Source organism: Zeus faber (assembly GCF_960531495.2).
Source record: "Zeus faber genome assembly, chromosome: 15".
NCBI lineage: Eukaryota > Metazoa > Chordata > Actinopteri > Zeiformes > Zeidae > Zeus > Zeus faber.
Genome location: NC_137194.1, coordinates 3,382,753 through 3,397,395, shown reverse-complemented (window position 1 = coordinate 3,397,395; position 14,643 = coordinate 3,382,753). Strand labels below are relative to the sequence as shown.

The 14,643-nt window shown below is 49.0% G+C and overlaps 1 protein-coding gene across 1 annotated transcript in view; it reads right to left on the bottom strand.

The window, feature by feature from the left end:
* Nucleotides 1–14,340, bottom strand: part of plxna3 (plexin A3) — a gene marked incomplete at its 3' end in the record, with an annotated part of 66,524 nt that extends 52,184 nt beyond the window's left edge. Inside the window, exons 1-5 of the mRNA XM_080014782.1 lie at nucleotides 14,165–14,340; nucleotides 13,798–13,988; nucleotides 12,801–13,354; nucleotides 12,485–12,649; nucleotides 12,215–12,397 (exon numbers count right to left, since the gene is read on the bottom strand). Coding sequence (XP_079870908.1) covers nucleotides 12,215–12,397; nucleotides 12,485–12,649; nucleotides 12,801–13,354; nucleotides 13,798–13,988; nucleotides 14,165–14,325 — 1,254 coding nt within the window. The 5' untranslated portion in view covers nucleotides 14,326–14,340. The remainder of the gene's footprint in view (nucleotides 1–12,214; nucleotides 12,398–12,484; nucleotides 12,650–12,800; nucleotides 13,355–13,797; nucleotides 13,989–14,164) is intronic.
* Nucleotides 14,341–14,643: the final 303 nt, after the last annotated feature.

Here is a 14,643-nt window from a genome sequence, read left to right as displayed (position 1 = left end):
ACTACATCTGTGTACTACACCTGTGTAACACACCTGTTTACTACACCTTACACTTAACCTGTTTACTACACCTGTGTACTACACCTGTGTACAACACCTCTATACTACACTTGTATACTACACCTCCCATGGGAGGTGCTCAGACCTTCTGAAGACTACATCTGGCTGGTGATGGACCCCCCTAACCCCCCAGTCCTCCCACATGCATCCCAGAGAGCCCTGCTGTGACGCCCACTCAGAAAGCAGAGAAGAAGGAGAAGAAGAAGATGAAGAAGAAGAAGATGTAGATGAAGATGAAGAAAAAGAAGAAGATGAAGAAGAAGAAAAAGAAGATGAAGAAAAAGAAGATGAAGATGAAGATGAAGAAAACGAAGATGAAAATGAAGAAGAAGATGAAGAAGATGAAGAGCAGCGTGACTCAACAGTTACACGAAGGAAGAGAGAGAGAAGGGGGGTGAAAAGAAATGAAAGAGAAGAGGAACAAGGGAGGGCAACGTGTGTGTGTGTGTGTGTGTGTGTGTGTGTGTGTGTGTCTGTGTGTGTGTGTCTGTGTGTGCGGGCATGCATGCGTGTGTGTGTGTGTGTGTGTGAGCGTGTGTGTGTGTGTGAGCATGTGTGTGTGTGTGTGTGGTTAGCTCGCTGTTAGCCACATGTAACCCAGCCTACCACACCCAGTCTAATTCTGTACTGTGCTGGTTAGAGTGGGAGACAGACAGGCAGGCAGACAGACAGGCAGACAAACAGACAGGCGGTAAATGTGTGTGTGTGTGTGTGTGCACAGATGACATCAGCTAAACGTGCCCTTTGGGAAAGATTTTATAGATTTTGTTCTGAACTGTCAGAGCGAGAGAGACAGACAGATATGAGGTCATTCCCCAAGGTGAATTCTGACCACACAGCCACGATTAACTGTCTGTGTGTGTGTGTGTGTGTAAGGATATTGATTACTTATTACAAATTTCTGATAGAACATTTTTGATTTTAATACAAAATCACGACAGACAGACAGACAGAGAGAGACAGACAGGCAGACGCTTGTGATCAATAAATGACCCCATGAGTAAGTATGAATTAAATGATATCAATTAGGCACCATCTCATCCTCTGGATGGAGGGACTGACAGAAGTGTTAAAACACACACACACACACACACACACACACACACACACACACACACACACACACACACACACACTGGATTGGCGACACATTTCTCTGTGACAGTGTCGTCCAGAAAGACTTTCATAAATCTAGAGCCAGGCTTCAGATCGGCCTGTTGAAAGGAGAGGAGGAGGAGAGAGGGAGGAGAAAGGGGGAGGATGAGGAGGAGGAGGAGGAGGAGAGGAGAAGAAGAGGAGGAGGAGAAGGGGGGACGGGGAGGAGAAAGGAAGGAGAAGGAGGGACGGAGGAGGAGGAGGAGGAGGAGAGGAGAGAGGGCGGAGAAAGGGGGAGGAGGAGGAGAAGGAGGGGGGGGGCGGAGAGGAGAGGAGAGGAGGGGGGAAGAAGAGGAGGAGGAGGAGAGGAGAGAGGGAGGAGAAAGGGGGGGGGGGAGGGGGACGGGGAGGAGAGAGGGAGGAGAAGGGGGGATGGAGGAGGAGGAGGAGAGGAGAGAGGGAGGATAAAGGGGGAGGAGGAGGAGAAGGAGGGGGGCGGGGAGGAGAGGAGAGGAGGGGGGAAGAAGAGGAGGAGGAGAGAGGGAGGAGAAAGGGGGAGGAGGAGGAGAAGGGCGGGGGCGGGGAGGAGAGAGGGAGGAGTCACTGTAGGTAAAGTGTGTTTATTCAACTCTCTCCACCCCGAGGACCAAGCGATGACATCACTTCCTGCACGCACATGCTGCGTTCTGATTGGCTCGCTGCCCCTGCAGAACCTGAAATCAGGTTGTGTTTTTAAATCTCACTGTTGCCACGGCGACCTGCAATAGTCTTTAATCCAATTCAGCCAATCAACAGGAAGCACAGCTGCTGCCAGTGTGTGACACCAGGTGCAGCTTCCTGTTCCAATCACACAGCAATCAGCTGATCACACACACACACACACACACACACACACACACACACACACACACACACACACACACACACACACACACACACACACACACACACACCAGTAAGTGTTATTGGATAATTCACTTGAATTTGGTTTCACATCATTAACCAATCACTGAGCTGCTTCTGTTCCAGCGTCTCAGTCTCATCAAATAAAAAGGAAAACAACGTGAAAGGACCAGTTTTATACTTTTCAACCTCATTTAAATGTTGGTTCTGTCATTAATAACCGATGGGTTGTATCACGGTTGGGTGTGTTTATACGATGTTCACACACAACCTGCTGAGCATCTTAACAGTCCAATGGGGCAAACCATTACCATTTAAAGCAACCTAGAATTTACTTTTAGAAAACAGGAATCTTACATTATACGGGTTTAGAGAACAGCAACATCACACCACCTTTACTAAAAAATATAGCTTTTATATTTGTGGCAGTACAGTAGTAATGTTGCTACAGCAGGTTGCCAGTGGGAAGCGATGCAACTTCTTGTTTCTAGCCTCTTACTTCCTGTTTCTAGGGTCTCCCTTACTGTTCCTGGTCTCTTACTTCCTGTTTCGAGTCACCTATGTTAGCGTTAGCATGTAGCCAAAACAGTCGACAAAACACAGAAAAACCTGCAATGGACCGTTTTCCCCCGTCTTTCTTCTCCATCACACACACACACACACAGTATACGTATACAAAGAAGCTGCAGCAGAGTGGTGAGTTTCCTGGACTCCCAGTGGGAAGCTGCGGTAGAGGGGCGTGAGGGGCGTTCCCTGGAAATGCTTTGGAAGCGATGGGAGATCAGCGTTTTGCTGCTTTATTTCTGACGTGTTGGACACGTCTGACGTGTGTGACATTCAAAGTCTACCAACGACTTTTTGAAGCTGAGACTAAATAGTAAACACAAACACTTCACTCAGGTTTGGTGATTTTATTGTAAATGAACAGGGTCATGTAACGTTCGGTTTACGAATAAAAGGGAACGTTTTTATTGGAATCCATGTGCAGAGCCTTGCAATGAGAGAGAAGACAGTAATTCCACACTGTGACTCCGTTCTCGAACGTAGATGTTCAGTAGCTTCTTTTCTGTAATAAAATGCTGAGCAGGACAAGGGTTCCAACCCCCCTCTCCCGTCTCTGCATGGAACGGCCCGGCAGACGTCCTCCGCTTTCCTCCTCTTTGGCGCTTTTGTCGTTTCAGCCACCGTGGCCAGTTCTGCTTCTGTGCATGCGGCCATGTCTGCCGTCCCGTTAGTTTACTACTTCCTGCTTCACACGCTACTTTCTCTCCACTGCCCCCCGTGGTTTCTGAGAATACTGCAACGGGCAATGTGCCACTACCAACGCCCCGCGCTCACCGACCTTTGAAGGACAACCCTGACAAAGTGAAACGCCAACTCTGTATCCAAGAATTGGCTTATCATTCAACATCCAACATGGCAAACCACTTACAACCGGCGGCCATTCTGCAATTATCTGGGCATATTTACTATACATACAACTTAAAATGCAGGCAATAAGTCTATTTACAATTAAATATATTTGTTATGTATATCTCTGCTTGGCCCATCTCACGTACATGGGCGCAGATGACAGCGGCTCGTCTACTTCATCTTCACATCAGAGATTAGCCCAGAAAACTCTAGGTTTGAAGCCCCCGCTCACGGAGACACACGGAAACGAGAAATTACTGACAGCATCGCAGATGTCATTGTACTAGACATGAGGCCTGTGAGTATAATTCGGGGTGCAGGGTTTAAGATGCTAATGGAATCTGTGGAGCCAGGGTACACCTTCCCTAAGAGAGACACTGTTATGTACACAGTGATGGCACAAGGAGAGAGGTGGTGACGGAGCAAATCAAGGACGGCGCAGCAGTAAGTTTCCCGACTGACATTGGACGTCACAGCAAATGGAGGCGAACGTGACAGTGACTGCTCATTTTATTACAGATGACTGGCGACCGGAGTCGTTGGTTCTAGAAACAAAGGAGACGGGAGAGAGTTGCACCACAGCAAACATCGCTCAAAGACTGAGTAACGTCGTGGATACATAGGGCAATTCCGGGAGAAAAGCGAGTGCCTGTCCTACATGACAACGCAGCAAACATGATTGTGCGTTGAGACGTGTTAGCCAGCGATCCGCCCTGGGGAACTGTGCGACGGGTTTGTTGCGCGAGGCACACGGTGCAATTATGCATTAACGCAGCCCTAAAAGAGGACGAGGTCTATTGCACCATAGCAGCTGTGAGGCGTCTGGCCGGTCACTTCAAAAAAAGTGCTAAAGCAAGAGCAACACTTAAAGAAAAGCAACTCCTACAGAAAGCGACTGGACACAAAGTGACTCAGATGTGCCAAGTCGCTGGGAACTTTGGGTGGAACATAGACGACCAGTTGCCAAGGTGCTGTCGGACCCCGGTGCAGCCGGAGCAGGAGGGCCGACCGGGATTTAGACTTGACAACGGTCCAGTGGAGAATCGCAGAGGACATCGTTTCAGTTCTGCAGCCCAAGGGTCACTCTGACGGAGCTACGGTCACCGTCTGCCACTGCCTATGATCATCACTATGAAGACACGCTACCTGCAAGCGCGCAAGGATGACAGTGCAGCAACAAAAGCATTGACGGGCAAGCTCACTGAAGAATTCGCCAGGAGGTGGGAGAAGATAGGGAGACTTCCCAGCAGTATATGTATGTGCGGTGTGGGGAAGGTGTGTTTTGAGCAGCCACACCCGTCCTGGCTCTGGGTAATTGGGCCCAGGATCAGAGTGGCTGTATACCTGTTGCTCTAATGAGCAACTGGTAAAACCCCCATCCCCACACACACTCAGTAGAGGAGCCCTTGTCATGACATGTGTCCATCTACTCCGGGCTTGTTCCACCTAGCCCACTCTCTACAATACATTTTTGTGTCTGAAACCCCATCATCTGTCTCTGTGCCGGAGGTCCCTGAAAACACCACTTGGGTGGCCGCAAGCCGCAGTTCTCGATCCGCGTTTTTGAAAAAACTCCCATTCTTACAGGATTTTCAAAGCAATCAGGGGTTTCGAACGGTGACAAAAGCGGCCGAGAGTGTGTCTCAGGACAGTGCTCAGCGCCTGGCGAGGACAGCGGCACGGAGACTGAGCCTCGTCCAAAGAAAAAAAAGGATGACAAGGAGAAGTAGATAGCCATGCTGCTGATGCTGTCAACTGATGATGAAGAAGAAGGAGGAGAAGAGGGACTGTCACTGATTCAGAACGGAATGAGGAAATAGTTGCAGGATGAAAATAAAGTTGATGCGGGGCCACTGAACCGGTAGGGAAGAAAGAAGGGCCGCTAGCTGAAGCTGTCCCCAGCAGCACACAACGCGCTCTGCATCCCCTCCACATCAACGCCGATGGAGCGAATATTCTTCGTGGTCGACAAGACCACACGGTCACCTCTCCCAAGTAATGTGGACAAACCGGTGTCGCTCTCCCACGTGTCAAGGCTGGAGAGCACTGCATGACACCAGGAGGTCAGAGCCGCACCTGCCTGCCACCTCCCTCCATGACACGGGGAGGTCAGAGCCGCACCTGCCTGCCACCTCCTTCCTTTCTCACCTCCACATGGTTGTTGAGCAGGAGGAAACGACTGCAGACCGACAAGTGTTTGCCTTTTTAATCTTAAAGATTTCAGATCTTTCACTGCAAGTTCATTTGTTTATTTGTTTACACTTTAGATTTACTTGTGATGTTTAAAGAGAAATAAGTAGATGTTGTTGAACGGTTACTATTTCCAAGCGGACAACTCCTTGAATGTGTTAAACATTTTTAGGCCGACAGTTGAGTTTTTATTTCATCCAAAATAATTCCAATGTTGAACAATTTCATTTGTTTATTTATTCTTGTTTAGATGTGTGTTTTAGTTTTTATGTTTAAAGAGAAATAAAGAAGTAGGCTTGTCCTGTTTTTTATTTTAAACTTTCATTTGTTTATTCATTTACACAGTGTTTTTGAATGTTTAGAGAGAATTTTATTTTAATTAAGAGCTTGATTTAAACAGAAATACATGTGGTAAGTTTCCTGTACCCCCAGTGGGAAGTGAACGTTGCGTGTGAAATATATTTTCAGGTTTTCGACCCAGCCCGTTTGTGTTGAACCTTTATTTATTACTGAGTCAAATCTGACTGGAGAAAACAGGAAGCTGTCAGGAAATTGTGTGTGTGTGTGTGTGTGTGTGTGTGTGTGTTTGGGTGTGAGAAAGCAAAATAAACGTGTGTGCAGATTTAGTGCGATTTTCATTTGAATGCATTTTGTAAATCTGCACACTCTGTGTGTGTGTGTGTGTGTGTTGCTCTCTGTTCTGGTTCCAAAACAAACAACAAGCCGAAGGGCAGAACGGAGATTCGCTGCAGTGACCACACACACACACACACACCCACACACAGTAACACGCTGCTACATCAGCTAACAACACGTAGGTTACTTTCCCCCACACAGTTACACCATCCCTACACTATCCCCACGCGTCACCATACTGTCCATACACCATCCCTACAACATCCCTACACTGTCCCCACACGTCACCATACTGTCCCTACACTGTCTCTTCACTGTCCATACACCGTCCCCACACCATCCCTACACCGTCCCCACACCATCCCTACACTGTCCCCACACGTCACCATACTGTCCCTACACTGTGTCTTCACTGTCCATACACCGTCCCCACACCATCCCTACACTGTCCCCACACCATCCCTACACTGTCCCCACACCATTCTTCATTTATTAGCACAAAGGAAGTGATGCAAAAAAACAAACATAGCAGTAACTGTGCAGGAGAGGTAAGAAACCACAAAGGCCTCATAGTTAAAGCTTACCTCTAGGATTTACAATTCATCCAAATTCTATGGTTATTTGTTTCCTTAGCATAATGAGATAAAGAAGAAGACAAAAGAAAATAATAGTAATAATGTGTAATAACGAACAAGACAAAGGTAAACACAGACATACTGAGCACGTTATGACACGGGGGTTTCCTCCTATGAGACTGAAACACTGACAGTGACAGACACCTTTCCATAGAGAGGGACTGCTGTGAATGGGGTCAGTAGTTAAGGAGGGAGAGCGAGTCGTCTAGTAATCTGAAGTTTGCCGGTTCGATCCCAGGCTCCACCTGGTAGCACGCTGTAGTGTCCTTGAGCAAGACCCTCAACCTCTAACTGCTCCTGATGCTGCGTCCACCGTTGTAGGAGTAATTGTACGTCGCTTTGGACAAGAGCATCGGATGGTGTGGTTTGAGCAGCCACACCTGACCCGGATCGAGGTGATCGGGTCAGGGTGGCTGCACACCTGTTGCTCGTTAATTGGTCTCATGAGCAGCAGGTAAAACCCCCATCCCCACACACACCCAGGAGAGAGGAGCCCTGTCATAACACGTTCTATCTGCTCCTGGGCTTGTTCTTTCAAGCCCCCTCCCAGCAATAAACTTGGGTTTTCTACAACCCCGTCTTCCGTGTCTTTGTGCTGGAGGTCCCTGAACACGGCGCGTGGTGGCAAAACTGCCACACTGGCACATGAACAGGGACTGTCCGGCACAGGGAGGGGGGACAGAGGGGCCGTCCGGAGACGACCCTGGAGCCACCAGCCGGTCAACGGACGGCCTGTCGTTTGTGAAAAGGCGAGGATCCCCTTCCTGAAAGTAACGGTTAAACCTTTGTGACTCTCAGGTCTTTTGAGACGACGGTGGTTGTTAAAGAGATGGAGAGGACTCCTGGGAGTCTGGGAAGTGATTCTGGATTCCCAGTTGTATTTCAGTTGTATTTCCGTCACTACACCGTCCCCATCAACACACCGTCACCACACAGTCACTTCACCAACCGCACACCATCATACACTGTCCCCATCCCCACACCGTCACTACACCATCCCCATCAACACACCATCCCCACACCATTACTACACCGTCCCCATCAACACACCGTCCCCCACACTGTCACTACACCGTCCCCATCAACACACCATCACTACACCGTCCCTACACAATCCCCATCAACACACCATCCTCACACCGTCATTACACCATCCCCATCAACACACCAACCCCACACCGTCAGTACACCGTCCCCATCAACACACCAACCCCACACCACCACTACACCGTCCCATCAACACACCATACCCACACCACCACTACACCATCACTACATTGCCACTATGCCACTACAAAACTGTCACACTGTTTAAATGCAGCAGAACTTGGTTACACCAATGAGCACAGACAGGAGGATTGGAACCCTCAGCAACCAGCTGATCTCCACCGAACGCAGCGTCACACCAGGAGGTCGCAGGTTCGATTCCCGTCCTGCGCTCTGCTGAGGTGCCACTGAGCCAGAGCAGGAACCTGCAGAACCACTCAGCTGCTGTTTGTTCAGGAAGACCTGGAATGTTGTGCTTTCCAGATCTCACACTCACACACACACACACACACACACACACACACACACACACACACACACACACACACACACACACACACACACACACACACACACACACACACACACACACACTAAACCAAGCGTGTGTTTTTATAACCTTGTGACCTCTTGTAGCATCAACAGACAGGAAGGACAACAGGAAAAGAGAGAGAGGGAAGGGGAGAGAGAGCGAGAGAGTGTGTAGTGTAACACTATAATTGTGAATAAATCATAAAACTATATAATTATGATGTAAGCAGTTTGCCCTGACCGTTACCATGGTGATGTTTTCATAAATAATCATGGAGCGGGAACAGAACCCCCAACCCTGCAGTGCTAGCACCTTGCTCCAGGGAATATAACCCCAAACCTGTGGTGCTAATGCCTTGCACCAGGGAGTTTGACTTCCTGAGATTCCATGAAGATCATTTTCCGTCTGGAGAAACAGTCGAACAACACACTGAGATATGACAGGCAGAAACAGTTTCAGTTTATCTGTCTGTCTCACACTGCTATCTGTCTGTCTGTCTCTGCCGGTCTGTCTCTCTCTCTCTCTGTCTGTCTCTCTGCCTGTCTGTCTCTCATACTAAACATTTTGAAACTGAACTTTTTTATTACTATTCAAACGTATTATTATACAAACTATTATTTTACAAAATCATTATACAAACTAATATTATACAAACTATTATTATTATACACATATTATTATTATTACTATTATTATTTAATAGTAATAATAACCTTCACACCTTCACATTAAGAGAAGGAAATCAAATAGTAAGGGCCACTTTATTTCAGTTTAGGGTCCAACAGTTTAGTAAATAGCAAATGATTTTCATTTTATTCTTTGTCAACATTTAGAAACATTCAGATTTTCTCGTATTACTTTATATATATATATATATATATATATTACATATTTTATGTATATATATATATATATATATATATATATATATATATATATATATATATATATATACACACACAAAATGGTATATATTATATATTATAGTATATATTTTTTAACATTTCTTGCAGCAGATGTTTTGGCACTAACTCAGTTCTCGTGCTTCTCTCTGGAATGTCCCTTTATGAAGGCAGTAAACTGGTTGAAGGTAGCAGAGAGGATCATGGAAGTTCAGGAGGGGGGTGGGGAGGGTTGCCATGTCAGGGGTTGTAATTCAGCGTCACTGTGACGACGAGACGTTGCGTGTCTATTTTGGGATGTAAACGGTGCTCCTCTCTTCACCGTCGGTGGGAGCGTAGAGAGAAACACCACTTTAATGTGATTAAGTTGTTACACAGAGAAAAATCTAAATTGTTTAAAATCCAAACGAGTCCAACAACGTTCACAGAAGTCGAATCAGGGATCTTGGAGTAAATTTTATTTTTAATTATTATTTTTTAATTGTGTTTTTCATGAAACTGTTAATGGCAGCAATACACGGGGTCCAGTTTAGTCGTGTTGTGTGTGTGTTTTAAAGTTTCCCAGGTTCTCTGAAACGCAGCACGATTTTCAGAGTTTACTTGAATGCAGCATGGGCTCCCTCCGGTCTGTTGTCTCCTGGTTGCTCATCTCCCAGAGCAACCACTATGTGGACGACACAGCACAACCCTCCTGTCTTTAAAACAACCGTCCATGTTCGCCTGTAAAGCAGAACTTGTCATTGTTAGAACTCATGGTGTTGTCAGTGGAAGTAGAGCTGCTCTCTCACTGAGCGGCGGCTGCTTGGTGCCGTGCTTCTGAGTGGACGCGGTGACTCATTTTTAAGGATTATTTTTCATTGTATTTTTCATTCATCCGGCAAAGTAACGTGGAGCACGGATTTAAGATATCAATCTAACAGATCTACTGACATCTACCAGGTTAAGAAGTTATATAAATATACACGTAAAACCATAGTTTGGTAACTTCAAAACACTATAGAGTGAGCGAGTCCACACGCACACTGGACACTCTCAACCACAATCTCTACATTTACATAAATATAAATAATATGATGACATCATAAAGCGTCTTACTGTAAATATAATTTATAGTAAATAATATGATGACATCATAAAGCGTCTTACTGTAAATATCATTTATAGTAAATAATATGATGACATCATGAAAGCGTCTCTGTGAATCTCATCTCCTTTATTTTGTTTGTGAATAGTGAAGTGTCAGTCAAGCAGGACCAGCTGAATATTTGGGGTCAAAGTTGTTTCACTCATTTCTGCTCCGTATGTGGATCCATTTGGATGAAACTTAAACCACCAGATGTTTGTGACATAGCGGTTTAAACGACACCTCGACCGTGCTGGTGTGTTGTGCCGACGGTTTTGTTTTCCAGATTGTTTTAGGCTTCAAAATTCCATGATATGAGGAGGCTCATTACACTATTCTGTTATTACAGTGTTAAAACAACAAACAAGCCTCAATATTAAATACATAAAGAGGAAATTAAAGCCTAATATTATTGTTTTGGGACCTGAACCCTCCGCAGACGGAAAAAGCTCTGATCCGTCACAGGACGAAACCTGAGTGTTTCCAGAGCGTGTGGTCGTCGTGGTGACAGAGGATGTGGTCACGGTGTTGGAGTGTGAACGCAGGCGGCTCCGTCATGGAGCGACGCCACGCCCACTGGAGGAGCCTCCTGCTTCCCTTTCAGCTTCAGAGCATGTCGGGAATTTCTTGTGTTCGTTGTCTTTTTTTAACCTTTTGTTTTCATTTTCCTTTTACTATTTTCATTCGACATCGTAAACGTATTGATTTTTCAGACGATTCAGAGACATCTTCAACATATTATTCAACACAAGCCCCTTTTATTCCTACTACCTGATTAGGTTTGATGCGAGTCAATTCTCTTCCAGGGACCATCCATCCATCTACAGTATCCATCATCCATCCATCCATCCATCTATCTTTCTATCATCCATCCATCCATCTAATTAACCTTTATAATTATTAACGTTATCCTTCCCTCATGCAGTCAGAGAGTCTTCTCTACATGTTGTATTTCTAAATGGAGACAAGATGGCCGCTGTCCCCAACCTCTCTAATGTTCTTCATTAGCGTTTCTGATCCTGGACCAGCGCTGATCACCCTGAAGCTCTGACCAGGAAACAAGTGACACCGAGACACAGCGTAACCATGGACACCAAGAAAACACCCCTCTGTCCGACTGACACACCATGTACTCATGGAAACTGAGTTAACATCCCGCTATCCAACCAAGACACCCAGACACAGTGTAACCATGGAAACCGAGGAAACACCCCGCTATCCGACCAAGACACCGCGTAACCATGGAAACACCCCGCAATGCAACCGAGACCCCGAGACACAGTGTAACCATGGAAGCTGGGGAAACACCCCTCTATCAGTCCGAGACACCCAGACACAGCGTAACCACGGAAACCGAGTTGCACCCCGCTATCCGACCGAGACACCTAGACACAGCCTTACCATGGAAACCAAGGAAACACCCCGCTGTCTGACCGAGACAACAAGACACCGTGTAACCATAGGAACCGAAGAAAACGCCATCGCTGTCTGACCGAGACACCGTGTAACCATAGGAACCGAGGAAACACCCCGCTGTCCGACCGAGACACCGAGTAACCATAGGAACCGAAGAATCACCCCGCTGTCCGACCGTCGATCAGAGGTAACCAGGCATCACATGCAGCAGTGCAGGAAACAGCAGAAAAACAGGCGTCCACCCCCCCATCCCCCGTCCTACCTTCTTGAGCTGCCCGGTGCGGGTCCCAACGAACACCACCGTGTGCTCTCCGTAGGTGTACCCCGCCACGGCGGCCATGCCCTCCGTGCGCTCCTCGTACAGCGGCGTGCCCTCGATGGCCCGCAGCCCGCCCAGCGGCTGGTTCAGCACCAGACCACAGAAGTCATCACCGATCTGCTTGGGCTGTGGGGGAGGAGGCGGATGTGAACACACTGAAATGTGTCTGTGTGTGTGTGTGTGTGTGTGTGTCTGTGTGTGTGTGTCTCTCACCGTGTGGATACAGGGCAGCTCCTTGTTGAGTAACCAGGGTAGCGACAGGCGTCCGTCTCCACGGTAACAGGAGCGGATGCGCTCCCTCATCAGCAGGTTGATGTGGAACAACGTGAAGACGCACAACACCGTCTCCCGGGGCGGATTGGACCGGTTCTTCTGGCCCTGGAGCGACAGGTCCCACGGTAACAGCAAGAAACAACAAACAGATACATAGACGGCCAGTCAGAGACGCGGTCAGACAGACAGACCAACAGACAGACAGGCGGTCAGACTGACAGTCCGAAAGACAGTCAGACAGACAGGCGGTCCCCACCTGGGAAAAGATGACAAACAGCACGTCGTCCTCCTCCGTCAGCCCCAGCGCCTGCGCCAGGCGGCGGCCTGGTTTCTGGCGGAAGGCGGCCTGCACCAGCCGGTACTCCACCCCTCCGGCGGTGCAGCCCAGAGGGAACTCCACGTAGGAGTAGAACTCGGTGTCGTTGGAGCACATGCGCACGATCTTGGAGGTGAAGAACTTCTCGCCGGCGGCGTCCATCTGCGTCAGCTGGATGTCCAGCTGCAGCGTCAGGAAGTAGACGTAGCCGCGGCTGGCGAAGCCGTAGACGTAGTAGATGTCGAAGGCGGGGTAGAGCGACAGCGTGTCCGACGGGATCTTGATCTGCGAGGACACAAACTCGTCCTGGTAGACCAGCGAGAACATGTGGACGCTCTCCTCGTCCTCCACCAGCTTCCTGCTGGACAGCGTCGGGAAATACTCAGACTTCCCGTCGATGGCGGCGCCGATGAACAGGCGGCTGGCGCCTTTGGAGGACGACTTCTTCTTCTTCTTCGGATCCATCCCTCCATCGTCGTCCCCGATGACCACACCTGGACGGGGGGAGGGGGGAACTATGTTTATTTTTTTCCCCAAAAGAAGATTCTTTTCTCTTCCGTCTTTAGCATCTAACCATACAGCCCTTCATCCACCCACACCTCCGCCCAGCCATGCGGTCATCCTCCCGGGCCCCAGGCAGCTCGTGCTTTTATAACCTTCTATCATGCATCCATCCACCCATCCATCCATCCAACCCCACCCCACATTCATCCAATCCCCTTCACCCATTCAACCCCCACCCATCCTGACATCTCTTCATCATCACCTCCTCCATCTACATCCAACCTCCTTCCATCCATTGGTCCCAGACCGGTAGCGTCTCCTTCCTCCCTCCGTCTTACCCGCCGCCCTCGTGGGGCCCCTGACAGGCCCTGCTCCACCCCCCCATCCCTCAACCATCCATCCCTCTATCCACCCGCTCATCCATCCACCCTACCGGCCATGCCATCGGCCTCCCGAGCCCCAGACAGGTAGTGCTCCTTGCGGTGGTGCGGTTCTCCCAGTTTGAACAGATCTTCCAGGCGGAGGAACTGGCAGACGCCCTGCCAGATGGAGCCGCAGGCCACCAGGCGGTTCCCCACGTAGTCCACCAGGAGGAGCTTGTTCACATTGTCCAGGTACTCCAGCCTGAGAGACAGACAGACGGTCAGAGGGACAGACGGGTTCGGTTTCCCTGGAGGGTTAGGGTAACCCTAACACCAGTTGTATTGCAGATGGAATACCATGAGACAGGATTACCCAACAGACAGTCAGACAGGATGACAGAGAGAAAGGCAAAGAGGCAGACAGACAGGCAGACAGACCTGTGTGCACATGAGCGCACGCTGGGGGGCGGGTAGCACTTGGCGTTATCCTCCACCGGTCCAGTCATGTGACTCCTCAGCTCCGTGAGATTGGACGACAGCTTCAGGATTTTGTTGACGGCGCCGACAAACACGTCGCCCGAGTGGCGGTGCAGCGCCATGTGGGTGAGACGGGTGTCGGTCGCCCGGAACACCACCTCCCCCGGCGAGGGGGGCGGGGCCGGAGGGGCCGGGGGCGGGGCCAGTAGGACAGGGGAGACCAGCAGAGACAGGAGGAGGAGGAGAGGACAGGTGGGGGAGGAGGAGGAGAGCATGGTGGGGAGAGAGGGGAGGAGGAGAATGGAGGAGAAGATGGAGGGATGAGAGAGGAGAGAAGGAGAGGGGGGAGGAGGAGGAGGAGGAGGAGGAGGAGGAGGAGGAGGGCCGGATGCAGTTCTGATGAAGAGTCCGCTTCAATGGGGCATGTCTGGAAAGGGAGA